This window comes from Mesocricetus auratus, unplaced genomic scaffold (genome assembly GCF_017639785.1).
Source record: "Mesocricetus auratus isolate SY011 unplaced genomic scaffold, BCM_Maur_2.0 Super-Scaffold_4256, whole genome shotgun sequence".
In the NCBI taxonomy this organism is placed as follows: Eukaryota; Metazoa; Chordata; class Mammalia; order Rodentia; family Cricetidae; genus Mesocricetus; species Mesocricetus auratus.
In genome coordinates, this window is record NW_024429182.1 from 130,474,883 (window position 1) to 130,491,441 (window position 16,559).

General features: G+C 52.1%; 1 protein-coding gene and 1 long non-coding RNA gene across 4 annotated transcripts in view; one reads left to right on the top strand and one right to left on the bottom strand.

Annotated features, from left to right (window-relative positions):
* The window catches only part of Lrrk1 (leucine rich repeat kinase 1), a 138,452-nt gene extending 128,969 nt beyond the window's left edge, over positions 1-9,483 (top strand). For all 3 annotated transcript variants that reach the window (XM_040730655.1, XM_040730659.1, XM_040730661.1), the window contains 4 exons: positions 530-646; positions 4,707-5,548; positions 6,119-6,220; positions 8,139-9,483. In XM_040730655.1, coding sequence (XP_040586589.1) covers positions 530-646; positions 4,707-5,548; positions 6,119-6,220; positions 8,139-8,316 — 1,239 coding nt within the window. In that variant the 3' untranslated portion in view covers positions 8,317-9,483. The remainder of the gene's footprint in view (positions 1-529; positions 647-4,706; positions 5,549-6,118; positions 6,221-8,138) is intronic.
* A 3,567-nt stretch (positions 9,484-13,050) lies between these two features.
* On the bottom strand, positions 13,051-15,105 carry LOC110343599. The gene is made up of 2 exons (XR_002385886.2): positions 14,949-15,105; positions 13,051-14,571 (listed from the first exon to the last, which is right to left on the bottom strand). It is a non-coding gene; the product is annotated as an uncharacterized LOC110343599 (long non-coding RNA).
* Positions 15,106-16,559: the final 1,454 nt, after the last annotated feature.

Sequence of the window (16,559 nt, forward strand, 5' to 3'; positions counted from 1 at the left end):
ACAACAAATTCACTAAAAACTAGTAATGGACAGTGAAGTTGACCCCGTATCAGTGGTAAAGGGAGTGAAAGGGCTCTGCCTAAGGCAGTGTCACTGTCCTGTGACCCCACTTTGTTAGTGGCATGCTCATGCACACCCACGACAATCTTCTGAGACGCTCTGCCCCCCCATCCTAAGGACTACCAGTGAGTTTATTTTCTTCAAGACTGTTCTTTTTCTCAAAGTTTCTACAAAAAGCAGAAACTACTGGACAGTGGTGGTGCACGCATTTAATCCCAGAACTCAGGAGGCAGAGGCAGGGGTATCTCTTTGAGTTTGAGGTCAACCTGGTCTGCAGAGTGAGTTCCAGGCAACCACGGATACAGGAAGAAACCCTGTCTCAAACAAACAAACAAAACCAGAAATGAAAAACAAAACAAAATGTTGCCTTTTTAAGGTACAAAGGGGTTCCCCAGGCTGAAAGCATCCTAGTAGGGCATGCCAGTCATTCCTTCACTGGCTCTTACAGTGGGCTCATCTCCTTCTGCAGGACCAGAAAATCTATATCTACAGCCTTAAAGGCATGTGTCCACTGAGCATGCCCCAGCAGGCCCTGGATACCCCGGCTGTGGTCACTTGCTTCTTAGCAGTGCCTGTTATTAAAAAGGTAAGGTGGGGCCGGGCGGTGGTGATGCAAGCCTCTAATCCCAGCACTCAGGAGACAGAGGCAGGCAGATCTCTGTGAGTTGGAGACCAGCTGGTTGGTCACTTTATGTGGGACAGTGAATTGAGCTGGGGACAGTGGAGACACACCTTCCTGGGCCACCTAGCCCAGGTCACCATCATTAACATGGAGTGCCTACTGTCCACGGGCAAATGCCAGAGACCCTGACTCAGATAAGGTTCATTTTGGTGTAAATGATGAAGCAAGCTGTTGCAAATGGACACTTCTCCGGACAGAGATATCAGGAGCCTCTCCCCACCCTGCCTTGGCCACCATCTTCCCTGATCACTGGGCAGCTGGTTCCCTTCTGTCTGTGTCTACATCCTCTCAAAGATCCAGCACTTCCCAACACTGCCCAACATTTCTCCACATTGCCCAACACTGCCCAGCACTGCCCAGCACTGCCCAGCACTGCCCAGCACTGCCCAGCACTTCCCAACACTGCCCAACACTGCCCAGCACTGCCCAACACTGCCCAGCACTTCCCAACACTGCCCAGCACTGCCCAACACTGCCCAACATTTCTCCACATTGCCCAGCATCACCCAGCACTGCCCAGCATCGCCCAGCACCGCCCAACACCGCCCAACACTGCCCAGCACTGCCCAACACTGCCCAACACTGCCCAGCACTGCCCAGCACTTCCCAACACTGCCCAGCATCGCCCAGCACTGCCCAACACTGCCCAGCATCGCCCATTATTGCCCAGCATCACCCAGCACTGCCCAGCATCGCCCAGCACCACCCAACACTGCCCAGTACTGCCCAGCACTGCTCAGCACTGCCCAACACTGCCCAGCACTGCCCAACACTGCCCAACACTGCCCAACACTTCCCAACACTGCCCAGCATCGCCCAGCACTGCCCAACACCGCCCAACACTGCCCAGCACTGCCCAACACTGCCCAGCACTGCCCAACACTGCCCAACACTGCCCAGCACTGCCCAACACTGCCCAGCATCGCCCAGCACTGCCCAACACTGCCCAGCATCGCCCATTATTGCCCAGCATCACCCAGCACTGCCCAGCATCGCCCAGCACCACCCAACACTGCCCAGTACTGCCCAGCACTGCTCAGCACTGCCCAACACTGCCCAGCACTGCCCAACACTGCCCAACATTTCTCCACATTGCCCAGCATCACCCAGCACTGCCCAGCATCGCCCAGCACCGCCCAACACTGCCCAGTACTGCCCAGCACTGCTCAGCACTGCCCAACACTGCCCAGCACTTCCCAACACTGCCCAGCACTTCCCAACACTGCCCAACACTTCCCAACACTGCCCAACACTGCCCAGCATTGCTCAGCACTGCCCAACACTGCCCAGCATCGCCCAGCACTGCCCAACACTGCCCAGCACTTTACAACACTGCCCAGCACTTTCCAACACTGCCCAGCACTGCCCAGCATCACCCAGCACTGCCCAGCATCGCCCAGCACTGCTCAACACCACCCAACACTGCCCAGCACTGTCCAGCACTGCTCAGCACTGCCCAACACTGCCCAGCACTGTCCAGCACTGCTCAGCACTGCCCAACACTGCCCAGCACTGCCCAACACTGCCCAGCACTTTCCAACACTGCCCAACACTTCCCAACACTGCCCAACACTGCCCAGCATTGCTCAGCACTGCCCAACACTGCCCAGCATCGCCCAGCACTGCCCAACACTGCCCAGCACTTTCCAACACTGCCCAGCACTTTCCAACACTGCCCAACACTGCCCAGCATCACCCAGCACTGCTCAGCATCACCCAGCACTGCCCAGCATCGCCCAGCACTGCCCAACACCACCCAACACTGCCCAGCACTGTCCAGCACTGCCCAACACTGCCCAGCACTGCCCAACACTGCCCCACACTTCCCAACACTGCCCAGTACTGCCCAACACTGCCCAGCACCGCCCCACACTGCCCAGCACTTTCCAACACTGCCCCACACTTCCCAACACTGCCCAGCACCGCCCAGCAGACCCACTTCCTCACCCTCCTAACCCATCCACTTGGTGTTCTCCCCACCTCTAAGCTAAGCCATCTCCACCACATCTTGGCATTGAATCCAGCCTCACTAGGGCTGGCCAGGCCATCACTGCACTGGTCCTGGACCTTCTCCATCAAACAGCAGATGCAGAGGATTCACCTTCCCAGCCTTGTCCAGGAGCCACCCTCCTGGTGAACTGTCAGGATCCAGAGCCATGACCTCTCCTCTGAGAAGTGGTGTAGCATTGCCTGCTCTCCCGTGCTCTGCTGCCCTCCCTTGGATCCAGAAAGGCTTTGAGGGGCCCGGGGATGCAACACATGCTCTCCCCCAGAGAATAAGGCACACTTCCTTGCACCATTTTTTAAAATGTGCTGGTCATCCTTATGTGATCTTCATCTGTCTCTATGCAATGGGGGCGATAATAGTAATGAATTAGTCTCTGACCCTATGGATCCCAGAGTTCCAGGCTGCTCACTTGGCAACTAAGTGTGACTGTGACTTCCTGGCAGTCCCCAAATCTATGGGCTCTTCTCTCTTTGCTGCTGTAGCTTCATTTCTTTAGAAAAGGAAAAAGGAGAGATGCAAAATTGGTATGAGATGATTAGAGTCATTTATGGTCATAGCCCCAGAGGCAGGCCTGAGCAGCTGGGATCTCCCTGCGCCAGAGCCGGGGAGAACTGGACACAAAGCATTATTGAAGGACCCCGACGGCCAGAGCCCCAGCCAGGTTGCACGTCCTGCCCTAGCAGGGAGAATAAAGCGGGCTCTGTGTGAGGCAGGGTGCCTGCCCCGTGGAGGTCGGCCTGCAGAGGCCACACAGGGCAGACCCGTGCGTTCTTGCACAAGCTCACTCACATCCCACCAGACGGACGTGGTGTTCCCCACGCTGGCCGGCACAGCCAGGACCCAGAAAGACTTATGGCCTGTTTGCTCTGGCTGCTTTATTGACCTAAATCCTCAAGGTGGAGTCTGAGACACTTTCTTAGGGCTCCCTACTGTGGTGTTGAGTGAGAGGCCGGTCACTCCACTACCCTGACCAGCCAGCCCACCCCACTACAACACTCTCTCTCTCTCTCTCTCTCTCTCTCTCTCTCTCTCTCTCTCTCTCTCTCTCTCTCTCTCTCTCTCTCTCTCTCAACAAAGTGGCTTTCTGCCATTCCCTCCGGTTGGAACAAGGCTGGATCCTGTTCTGTCCTGAATTCTCACTTGGCTCTGTGGCACTTTACCTCACTCTGTGCGTGCTCAGGGAGATAACCTGGGAAGCCTGTGTTTGGCTTTCTACCTGCAACTCAGACCTCTGCCTAGTGACCTCTGGTGGGTAGCTACAGAGGAAATCATGCTAGTGTCAGCATAGGCTTTTCAGAGTGTGTGTGCGAGCCCATGGAGCCAAGACTCTGTGGAGAGTTTAAGTTAGAAGCCGTTTCTTCTAGAAACATATGTTGTCTACTTGATGGGAGCAATAGAGTCCAGGGCCACAGAGATGAATGGGACTTAACCCTTCCTAGGCCAGTCCAGTGCCAAGGGGGCAGTGGTGGGCACAGAGATCTGGCCCCTGCTTTGCTGGAGCACTCCACCTAGCGTGGGCAGAGTTCCTCCTGCCTACCACAGTTGTGTTAATAAGCTATTTACGATAGGAAAGTCATTCTGCCCTGCCTTCCAGTGAGGCCTTTGCAGCCTTCATGAAAAGCAGCTCCCCGCTGCTCATGCAAAAAGGACTGGTCCCAGGTAGTGGCACCCTTGCCGGACGCCCTTGGCACTGTGGACAGTTATTCCCTGGCACACCCTTGCCTTGCAGCACCAAGGATGGACAGTGGCTCTGCCGGGCTAAGTAAGCTACATCTTCTCTCATCTAGGCCTGAGACTCCCGAACAGATCAGGGTTTCAAAGGCCTAGCTTCTCTGAGGCGTTAATGGAGATCACATGCCCACTTGAGGCACATGTGGAGATGGATCTAGTGCCTGTGGTTTTTCTCCCAGAATGTATGACATGAAGGCGCTTCATGTCCCTGTCCCCTCCCCACAGAACTCCTTTCTGGTGCTGGCCGGCCTGGCTGATGGACTTGTGGCTGTGTTTCCGGTGGTCCGGGGCACCCCAAAAGAAAGCTGTTCCTACTTGTGCTCACACACAGCCAACAGGTCCAAGTTCTGTATCCCAGATGAAGATGCCCGGCAGAACCCCTACCCAGTGAAGGCAATGGAAGTGGTCAACAGTGGGTCTGAGGTCTGGTACAGCAACGGCCCTGGGCTCCTTGTCATCGACTGCACGGCCCTGGATATCAGCAGGCGGCTGGAGCCCTTCGCAGCCCCCTCCTCGGCCGCATCACTGGTGTGCAGCTCAGACTGCGGAGGGGAGGAGGTGGTCTGGTGCCTGGACGATAAGGCCAACTCCTTAGTGATGTACCACTCAGCCACCTACCAGCTGTGTGCCCGGTACTTCTGCGGGGACCCCAACCCCCTCAGGGACATGTTTCCTGTGCAGCCCTCGGCCCCAGAAGCCCCAGGCAGTCACATGATCGCCTCAAAGGAGCCAGAGGAGGAGTGCATTGCAGACGTGAGCATCATGTACAGTGAGGAGCTGGGCATGCAGATCCTGACCCACCAGGACTCACTCACTGACTACTGCTCTATGTCCTCCTACTGCTCGTCCCCACCCCACCGAGACCCCAGGTCCCCGTCCAGTCTGCCCAGCTCCCTGACCAGCTACTCCAGTGTGCCTTTCTCCACTGACTATGAAGACCCAGACAGGCCCAGCGTCACCTCTGACCGATCTGAGCCTGACCTGACCCCCATGGATGGGGAGACGTTCAGTCAACACCTGCAGGCTGTGAAGGTCCTTGCTGTCAAAGACCTCATTTGGGTCCCCAGGTAAGTGGTTTCCAGTGGGAGTGCCATGTCTGAGCTGTCCGGTGCTCTCGCTTTGGGACTGAGGTGATGGAACCCATAGCTTCTTGAAAGATTTGCAGATCCATCCGGGCAGTTCTCTCAAGAAGGCTCCGCCATTTGCTTTTAGAATTAGGAGTGATAGCTGGGCAGTGGTGGTGCACGCCTTTCATCCCAGCACTCCTCTAGAGGCAGAGACAGGAGAATCTGTGTGAATTCAAGGCCAGCCTGGTCTACAGAGCCAGTGCCAGGACAGGCTCCAAAGCTACACACAGAAACCCTGTCTCAAAACAAAAATTGGGAGTGATCCCCAAACAAATTTAAGAATATGCACACCGGAAGCTCACCTGTCCATCAGAAAATTCAAGGTGCCCCCCAAACAAGAACCATGCTCAGGTTCCCTATAGAAGGTCCTTCCCCGTGTCACACGGCCTCCGCTCTCACTCCCGTCACAAAAACGCCAAGCTGTGAACCTACCTGCTCACCGGTGCTATACCCGCTGGAGAGGCCAGCTTCCTGAACACACTTTTCCCTTTCTTGGCTTTGTTTTCTTAGGCATGGCGGGGATATCGTTGTTATTGGCCTGGAGAAGAATTCAGGTGCCCAGAGGGGCAGAGTCATCGCCGTCTTAAAAGCCCGAGAACTGACCTCTCACGGGTAAGACTGTGAGAACCATTCCATAGGGCCCTGGGGAGGGCGGAGGGGAACCACAGAACACACTGCCATGTCCACTAGATAGCACAGCAGCCCTGCCGCCCTATGTTCTCACAAATAAGCATGTCAATCCACCAGGGTGGGCCAAAAGGCAAAACAGACGCAAGGCAGGGTCCTCCGGGCAGCTCCCGGGGCTCAGCATGACAGCTGAGCAGAACATCAGCCACTCACCCAAGGATATCTATTTGTGGGGTGTCAGGGTACCTGTGGATCAAGTGCCTTGCCAAAGGTGTGTCTCCAGGGCCAGATTCAGCTGTGTTTGAAATGATGGTCCTTCCAAATGACTCACTGCCCTTCCTGGAAAACAGGAGAGTCCTATCAGGGGACCCACTAGCCCATGAAGCACCAGATAGAACCAGGTGACACGGTCATACTCTGCTAGTGTCCTCTCTAAGCCTAAAAGCGTGACTCAGTTCCACTAGGAGACATGCCAGTCCCTGATGTGGGGACATCTGGATTGGATGCCAGCTCAGGGCACAGTCTTCAAGGCCGGAGTCCCTGGCCATGTCTATTCCTCACCTGAAGCTCCCCATGAAAAGTCCTGAATCCAAACCTTCGTACACCGGGGAGTCTCTCACATCACAGGAGACCTGCTGGCAGCACAGGCTATCACTCATCCTTGGGCAAAGGTCTTTTATCTCTCTTCAATATCATCACATAGTCCCACTCTGCCCAAAGCAAGACAAGTCGTCAGTCACGTGTATGGCACCTCCATCCCTCGCCTGCCAGCACTGAGATTTCTGGGCAAGGCCTGGGCCAGTGGATCTTCTCTGTGAGTGATTCTGGAAAGCAGGTCGTCTTAGCTCCCAAGCCCTGACTGACCTGACGAAAGGAAACTTTGTGCTGAAGTTCCCAGCTTCCAAGTTGGGCTTCTGGGGACAAATAGGTGTTCAGAGCCCGGGTCGGTTGACCTTGGCATGCCACTCTGAGTGTGCCTGGTATCTCTTTTAGTCATCCCCCTGGAGGCAGACCAGAGTTGGCCAGCTGAAAAGGCAAGGAAGGATCAGAGATGCTAGACATTTGGTGAAAGGGAGCCTTGGCGTGCCGTGGGGCACAGTCACACGGCACAGGGGGAGGAGGTCCAGCTAGACCCAGGGATGGGACAACGGCCCCACAGAGACACCGCCAGGGCAAGCAGGCTGCAGGGAGTCATCCATTGCAGCCTGAGAGGAAACATGCCCACAGACCACGCAAAAACCGTCCACAGGTCAAAACAACGCAAGCAGGAATGGCTTTGAGGCAGCAGGTGTTCTGTCTAAGCTATGCCTCTGAATTCCCTAAGTGTGTGGGGACAGAATGGGGAAGCCTGTAACAAGGACACTGGCAAGTGTAGCTGCACTCATGGGCCACTATTTGACTTTTTTCATTGTGGTATGTAGGCACATGTCACAGTCTGCATGTGGAGGTCAGATGACAACTTTGTAGGAGCTGGTCCCCACCAGTTCTTACATGGGATCCAGGGATTGAAATCAAGGGAGGCAAGCCTCTTTCCCCACTAAGCCCTCTCTCTGACCTTCCTATGTCATTCTTGAATAGTAATAGTCAGTTGGTAGATTATTCTAGACACCAGAATTCCAAAGAGAGGCACAGACGATGCCCGCTAAGCTTGTCTCAGTCTGTGGTCTTCCAGGGAGTTATTCTCTTACAGTCAATGCTTATAATGTAAACTGATGCCCTTGGTCTTTTGTGGGACATTATAAAGCCTCCTCAGTCCATAAGTCAGACTATGAGGAACCAGACTGAGCTGTCTATGATACCCTCTTAGTAGCTCCACCCTTTCAAAACCTTACATGAAAAGGGAGAGCCCTCCCTGACCTAGTGAGCGCTCCTGTGGCTGTTCTCAGACCCTGTCTCTCTACAGGGTCCTGATGGACGCAGCAGTGGTGGCAAAGGACACGGTAGTGTGCGGCTTTGCAAACGAAAACATGGAGTGGTGCCTGGCTGTCTGGAGGGGCTGGGGCGCCAGGGAGTTTGACATCTTCTACCAGTCTTATGAGGAGCTGGGCCGCTTGGAGGTGTGTACGCGCAAGAGAAGGTAATGCCCGTGGAAGGGCCTCCGCGTGGAGCCAGCATGTCCGAGCCGCCGCCTTACCCCTCTGCTACAGCCCTCCAAGGGCACAGAAGACAAACAGGTTCTTTGCTAACCCTGTGTTCAGAAGGGCTGAGAAGCTAGTAGCTACTGGCGGTTTGGGAGTTCTCAGGTTCTATGGGGAGAATTACCAGCCCAAGGGAAGTCACAGGGTCTGGTTGAGAGAGGCATTCTCTTGCCTCTTCCACGGGCTTCCAGGAGCTGGGGAGAGTGACCCCATTCCAGGCCTTCCTGGCATATGAATGGGCCTGTCCGTTTTTATTGCCAGGCCTCAGATGGAATTACACTGGAGACCTTTGGTTGAGGAGCAGTTCGGGGCAAGGTGGGAAGAGAGGGCTGTGACCCCTGGCCCTCCTTCCCCAAAGACCCCGGGCTCTCAGCCTGTTTCACAAGGCTCTGAGTCCCTGGAGCGTGGGGCCCAGCTTGGTCAAGGTGAGATCGAATCTCCTGGTTGGCAAGGGCTCTGTATGGGAAACCTCAGAAGGACCCTGAACAGGCAGCATTGCCCAATAGTGGGGATGAATGGGTTCCTTCAAGAGTCACAGCCCGAAAGCCCAGTGCGAGGGCTCCTGCTTCCCCTGTACATTCTTCTTCCCGACAAAAGGAAGGAGAAACCCAATCAGCGGGCCCGGAGAAAGGGCCTGTGTTTATAGCGTGGTAAAATAAACTTGGATGCAGCCAGAGCACAAGCCTTGCTTGTTTGCACATCATAATCTTGTTTATCACTTTAACAAATTAAGTAATATCTCAGCGGTTAGGCCCGGTTGTGAAATCCCATCGTATGGGACTTACACCGAATTATATATTTGCCAAACATTTACTGCCCACATGGACAGCAGATGATGAAAAGTGAAACTGTTAGCAGGGCGTATGGGCACAACAGGGAGCATTTTATAAATCCTGTGCACACATGTGCACACATGCCCACGCCTTTGCCAAGCGGTACCCTTGGAGGCTGCTTAACCTAGAACTCAAATTTGAATGTGAAGTTGTACTTGGCTCATGTTGTTGAACCTTTTCTGGAATTAAATTATAAAAACCAAACTTGAGATTTGCTGGGGTGTGCAAGCTGATGTGACTCCTGCTGTCTAAAAATAAACAGACCTAGAATGAAAAACGTAGCCTCTGTCTCCTGAATGCAGCACAGGCTCTGGCCTTCCCAGGTCCCCTTGCTGCCCAGGGTAGACACAGGTCACCCTTCGCGGCCCACTGCTGGGTGCTCCCGGCTGCCCTGTAGCTTTCCATGGGAAGATGCTTGTCTGCCAGCCCCGGCTCTGGGGAGAGCCAGCTCCCCATTTCCTCCTGTGAGTCAGGCCCTGGGTCCTTGAGGACCAAGGCTCTGTGTCTGCTGAATACCTCACCACCACTTCCCGTGCTGATCCCTAAGGTGAGGGTGGGGGTCACCAACTCTTCTCTCTGGGTGTCCCAAGGCTGCCTGCTTAGATCTCGAGACACAAACCTGGTCCTGTCTGCCCTGCGCCTGCACAGTGTCACTTGCTGTGGGCAGCTGTGCTGATAGCCAGCCCCTTGTACCTCATGGGCTCAGCACACCTTTAACACGTCATATTCTCCTGCCCAGATGAAGCCCTAACTGGAGCCTCGCCATCATGGGGGATGGGGTGAGAGCTTTCACATAACTACTGGGAACGTGGAAGGAAAGGATAATGAACTTGGCTACAGAAGAGTTAGGAACCTAGAAGGAAAATGGACCACACAAAGGTAAATGACAACTACGAGGAAAAAAAAATCCACAGGGCTGATGAGATGGCTTATTAGGTCAGAAAGCATGCTGTCAAGACTGAAAACCTAAGTTAGATTCCTAGGATGGTAGAAAGAAAAAACCAATTCCAATAAGTTGTCCTCTGACGTACACTTGTGAACACACACACACACAAAATTAATAAATGTAATTAAAAAATGTTTTAACAACACAAATGAAAGATGAGCAGATTCATCAGTAAAAGAAAACACAATTGAAAACAGATAAATTGCATGCACAGGCCATCACAGGTGAGTGGCATAAAGCAACACAGCCCCTCAACATGATAAAATGGCTTTTGACACCCTCAAGTTACAAAGATCAAATGATTAGCCATGATTCTTGAACTCTGGCCAAGCATTAGGCAGTGTCACCAGGACACGGTGGCAGTCACCCAAACAAGACACTCTGCTGCTGGGGTCTCCACTCAAGAGAATGGGTAACAGTGGACACACAAACAGAGAGCTAGAGAGGAGAATTCAGGAAACCGGCTATGAGTGTTACAGCTCTGGAGGGAAAGGTAAGTATCAGCTTACTGCATCGCCTGCCTCTGACGGCCAGGATACCTTTCCCTTCTGAGCCGTAGGTATCCCCTGACTTCAGATGGCCAGAATACCTTTTCCTTCCAAGCTGTAACACTTACACCAGCAGCTAAGCCTGGGGCTGGGAGAGGTCAGATCTGTTAGGGCTGTTTGAGAAAGGGCATTTATGTGAGGTCTCAGGGTCCCACACAGGAGAGCTTACACGTGCAAAGGCCCTAGGAGAAGGAGCCGGTCACAGCTGGAACAGCTAGCGCACCATAAAGAAGAGAATGCCCAGTCTGCCTCCACCCCACCCCACAGACCCGGCACACAATTACAGGTGTCCACTGAAGCTGCTGGGAGTGGGAACAAAAGCATTGCCTGTGGAGTAGAGAACAGACCAAAGCAGCAGAAGGCGCTGGAGAGAGTCTACCGCCGTTTCCAGAGTGCAAGCCTGTGACCTAGGAGTGTCTCTTAGACATGTAACACTGCAGTGTGTGAACCTGTGTGGAAGTGTGCAAGTTCACCACAGACTGCTCCTGGTGCCCCAAGCAGGAATCAGCCCAACCCTCTCTCTAGAGGAAAGCCGTAAAGTTCCTGGCCTGCAAAACTCGTCCTCACAGCTTCTCCAAAGGGGGTGGCACCAGCCACCCTGGTCTGAAGTGCTCTCTGAGGTATAATAAATGAACTGGTGGGGGTTTTTATTATTATTTAATCCTTTATTTATTCTTTGAAAATTTCATACAATGTATTTTAGTCACATCCATCTCTCCCCCTCTCCTGCTCCAAGACCTTCTTCCCATATCCCTACCCTTCCAACTTCATATTCTCCCTCCCCACTCTCTCTCTCTGGGAGAGAAAACATCCTCTTCCAACAAGTCCATGGACATGTCAAGGGGAAGAAACGAAGTTTGTGGATGGAACCATGGGGACTTGGTTCTTCTCTCTCCCAAGCAGTGACATGGAGCAGCCAGCTAGCACAGTCCTAAGACCGGGCGCTGCCTGTACTCTGACTGTATCCAGGAAAAGGAACCTGGACTCAGCCTACCAAGTAGATGCTAACAAGATCCATTTCCATGATGGCAGCAAAGTAGGTCAGGATATCATGCACACACTTTGAGCGATGGGAGACGACCAGCCTGCAAATTATCATGAGACAACAGCACAGTGACTGGCAGAGCTTCTAGGGCTCCAAGACGCCATCACTGCACTCTTGGTATGGAAAGAACACTCGCCTTTATGCCTGAACTCTGTGCTGTTCACCCTCCAGGAGCAGCCACCAGCCTGCCCCATGTCAGTTGAGGACACCCAGACCTCAACTAGGTAGCTTTGTCTGGCGTCTTCCAAGGCCTTTCCTCCTAGGGACAAGAAAGGCTTTTGTGATGCTAGGCAGGCTCAGACAGTATGAGAAGAGTTATGAACACTCAGAGAGGGTGACAGGTCCTTGTGCACACAGGTGAGCACTGGAGAAGCCAGAAAAGTTAAACATGCATGCTGCTCTCTTCAAAGGAAGAAGGTGTTGACCTGTCTTCCTCCTGGAATGTTAGGAAAGGATGTAGTTTACAACCTGGTGATCTTTACTATCTGTAGGTCCAGGCTTCACTCAAAGTCCCCAGAATAGTTTGTTTATCCCAGGCCTTCCCCCCTAAATCTTGAGCATTGTTTCTAAGCCCTTAAACCAGTCCTTATGAGAGATGTCACATGTTCTTCACAACAGCCTAAGTGACTTCTATGTTATCTTAGGGCCAAGCTAACCCTGACCCCCTACAGTCATTATACTTATCTCAGTCATTCTCCGTGGACCCTTATCTTGAGCATTGTCCCTAAGTCAACAGAACCCATCTTTACGGAAGAAGCCATATGTACTTTGTAAAGAGTTTTAGTGTAAACATGTCTTAAGCTTTGCTGTACACACAGGACTGAGTTAATCGTCATCAGGAAACTTTTTTCCAAAACTGTGCTGTGCTTAAATATGTCTAAAATATACTGCCTGGTGTCAGACTCCAGAATTTTGGCCCAGCATTGGCTGACTACGTCGGGTTGAACCAAGTTTCATTCTTGTTTCTCCACATATCATTCCACTGTCAGGCATGGAACTTGCAGGGACACCCTCCCCCCCAAGGAAATAGGAAGGTTGGCACCATGGTAAGGAGGAAGTTGGAAGTCTGGAGCTTCAGCATCCAGGACAGTTTTCCAGTGAGTAGAGTAAGTCTGCCCTCCACAGCTACAAGATCTAAGATGTCACCTTCAAATGAAAAACATTGGAAAGGATGTGGAATGGTGCAGATCATGTACCAATCTTATTTCCTATCATTATCTCTCAAACAACACAGGATAGTAACTACTTACCAAGTATTTCCATAGTGTTCACCATCAGTCACCGAAAGATTTGAAGACTATGAGAGAAAGTATTTGGGTTTTATGCAATTACCATACAGTCTCATAAGAAGGACTTGAGCCTCCAACAAACTTGGCCCACAAGTGGTCTTGGAGTCAATTTCCTGCGGACACCAAGGGACAATCAAACTTTCTTGAGAAACTCATATCACATGGTAGGCTGCTTCTTAGGATGCTCAAAACATTGGTGATAGTCTGGTACTTTAGACTTTCATTTTAATTAAATGTTGCCAAGTAAGTGCAGGTTAGTTATGGTTTTAAAATCAATGTTAAATAGAGGGGCTTATTATGAATCCAGTGTACAAGCTGTATGTTGTTATTTAGAGACTGGCTCATTTTTCACTTCTCATAAATGTGTGGGCCTCATTCATACAGCATTATCATGACACTACACCCCACAGCCAGGCACTGAAGAATTCCAGATCACCAGAGGCAGGGATGCCAAAGTATTAGGATGTCCACATCTCTTTGACCCGGGGCCAGAAAAATCCAGAAGATGGCATCCAATTCCTGCCTCTTCTGAAGGGTATACACACACAGCTGACAGACAGCAGCCCCGACCTCTGCATTCTTGGAGTCCAGAAGACCCAGGAAAGGGCCTGGGGTCAGAGGGAAGACCCACACAGGTGCTTCAAGGTGAGATCGTATAGAGTGGGAGGCTGTCACAAGTCACCTCTTGGAGGCAGGGACAGCCCACGTCATTCCCCAAACCTGCAACTTCTAGGGTTTCCTTCCATGTCCCTGATAATGGCAGAATAGATCTGGACCCATGGTGCACTGTGGCTTTGTCCCATTGCATTCGAGCCATTTAGGACATTCTTAGGATGGCTATCACTCTCTGTCAGCCACAGGAAGCCTGACCTGTGGTCACATTCCAAAGCACTAGGGTAAGGGTTTCAGTTTGTGAATCCTAAGGGGACATAGTTCACAGTTCAGTCCACAATGCTCTCCTTGTTCCAAAGGCTCCGTGGTGGCACCTTTGGAGCATAAAACCCAACCAACTAAAGGCAAGAAAAGGTATTCACGATGTTCTAAGTGAGGCCTTGGGTACATGTTAATAAGAAACACACATGGTGTTTTCTTCATTTACAAATGCATGACAGATTTAAAAGATCAGAATGACATAGACCAAAATGTGGTCTGTGACCATTCCTGGCTCCTGAGGCCACCACTTGTGGCTTAGATCACTAAGACCTAAGTTACAAAAATATTCACTTTAAATAATCTAAAATGGCTACTGTGTCTACACATTGACTTTCTTGTTGTGATTGGTCTGTCTTGGGACTCTGAGCATCATAGCAGCCAACGCCAAAGGAACACTTTTGTCAGCAGCCCCCCTCCTTGCTCCTTTTAGTCTGAGAGGAAATGTCATTTTTCCCCAGGGGCAGTCTGTACAGAGAACATCCGGTGCTGTAGATATCGCTGCCCTTGGAGTAGCACAGTCTACTTCCTGGAACTGAGTCTTCCAACTGCCTTTAGCAAGGGCTGCAGCTCTCCGGTCCAGTCAGAACCCGGGAGCACTTTGGTCCTGGAAAGCAAATAGCACAAGAGAGTCTGGTCAGGTCCAGAGACACTATTCTGCCTGGAAGGAGATTCCCATCCCTTTCAAATCCATCTCCTGTAGGAGTTTCAGAATGACGGAAAGGGAGTTGAGTGCCACACCAGGTCCAGAGACACTATTCTGCCTGGAAGGAGATTCCCATCCCTTTCAAATCCGTCTCCTGTAGGAGTTTCAGAATGACGGAAAGGGAGTTGAGTGCCACACCTCCAACAAGTGTGGGTGGTAGTCATCAGCTGACACTTTCCTCAGCATTGATGGCTGAGCCTCCAACACCATCACTTCCAACCAGAGCCCCCTTCACCTCCTACTGCGTACAAAGCCTGTGAGGCAGAGTCTGGACTCACCCGTGTAACTATCTCTCCCTCTCACACACGCTGCTGGCTCCTTCCCGGCTGAGCTCTTAGGAAGCGTGTGGCATGTTTTGGTGGTGCTGTGCTCTGCTGATTGTACTGCCTGGACACATGCCCCTCAGCTTCCGGCTTCCGAATCGACTTCAGTCTAGGCATACTGCCCTGAGGCTTCGTCAGTTCCAGGACGTGCCAGCTTCCACGGGCTGCTTAGCTCCAGGAGCCACAGCCCCTCAGAATGCTCAGGGCCCCAGAGCATTTTCAGTGTAACAGGGACACTGTCCCTGCACAACACTGGCCTTTTTTTCTGTCTCCACTGACAGACACACTGATAAGCTCCCTGAGGCCAGGTTCTGAGGCCTCATGGGCACTCCTGTCCTTTGGAGGACTGAGCACCTAGCCCCATTGGGCTGCTACTTTGTAGTTCTTGGACATGTGTTACTCGGTTTCTTTCCACTATAGTGAAATGCCCAATATAATCAATTTTAAAAATCCTTATCTCATAGTCCAATACAGTCCAGGTCAACTGTTTTGGACCTCTGGTGAAGGTACCAGTTGGTAACAACCCAAAGCAAATACCAGAGCAAACTGTTTACCTCAAAACCAAGAAGCAAAGAGAAAACTCAATGAGACCACTAAATCCCTTCCAGGACCCCATCTCCTAAAGACTACACAGCCTCCAATAGCACCACCTTGATAACCAAGTCTCTAACATGGGAGCCTGGGGGACCCTAACCACAGGCGGGCCTCAGTCTTCATGGGAGGAGTCAAGGGAAGGAACTCCAACATGACTTAACCCAAAGGGACACGAGAAAGAACGAATGCCTACTGCATACCCGGGAGCATGGGCTATCTGATTCCTTAGCTCCAGCTACACACGGAAACCCTCAGACACCACCCTCACATTTCTAACGCTGCGGCCTGGAGAGTCCAGAGGTCGTCGCCACTCCCTCCCTCCTTCCCTCCATCTCTCCTTGTCCCCCTCCTTCCCTCCCTCCCTTCACCATTCCTCACACACAGGGCAAGCATGGTATGTCTTCTGTGTTCCTGTGACCAAGCCATGGTGTTACAGGTAACCCACCAGAGATGACCACCCCAAGTTCATAGGCAATTGAAAGTCTTTGTTCCAGTCAGCTGGAACCACACCCCACTGTTGAGGTGTTGTCCCGAATGTACAGAACACTGGGATTTTAAGAGCAGAGACCCCATCCAGGAACCTGACTCAGCAGCAGCTGCGAGGGGTCTTCCCAGTGAGCGGTTTGAAGCAAGCGGTTTCAACAGAAGCTAAGATAAGCAGTTAGCTAGCCCCGAGCAGTTTCAGCAGAAACAGGAGGCTAAGGTGAATGGTTAGCTGGAGGAGGGTCTGAATAAAGAAGCTGTTTTAACAAAGGCTCAGATAAGTTAGCTAGCACGTCCTGACCTTTGGTTCCTGGAATAGAGCTGGGTAATTTTCCATGGGGTTCTCCATCAAGGAGATCAGATTCTAGTTAAACCCGGAACAGTCTCGACAGCAAGGATGTAAGATGGAGGAGCCAGAGCTGCCATGCCCCGTCACCATGGAGACAACAGACCCTATGCAGAGTCTTGGTGACCTGCTTTTTCTGCCTT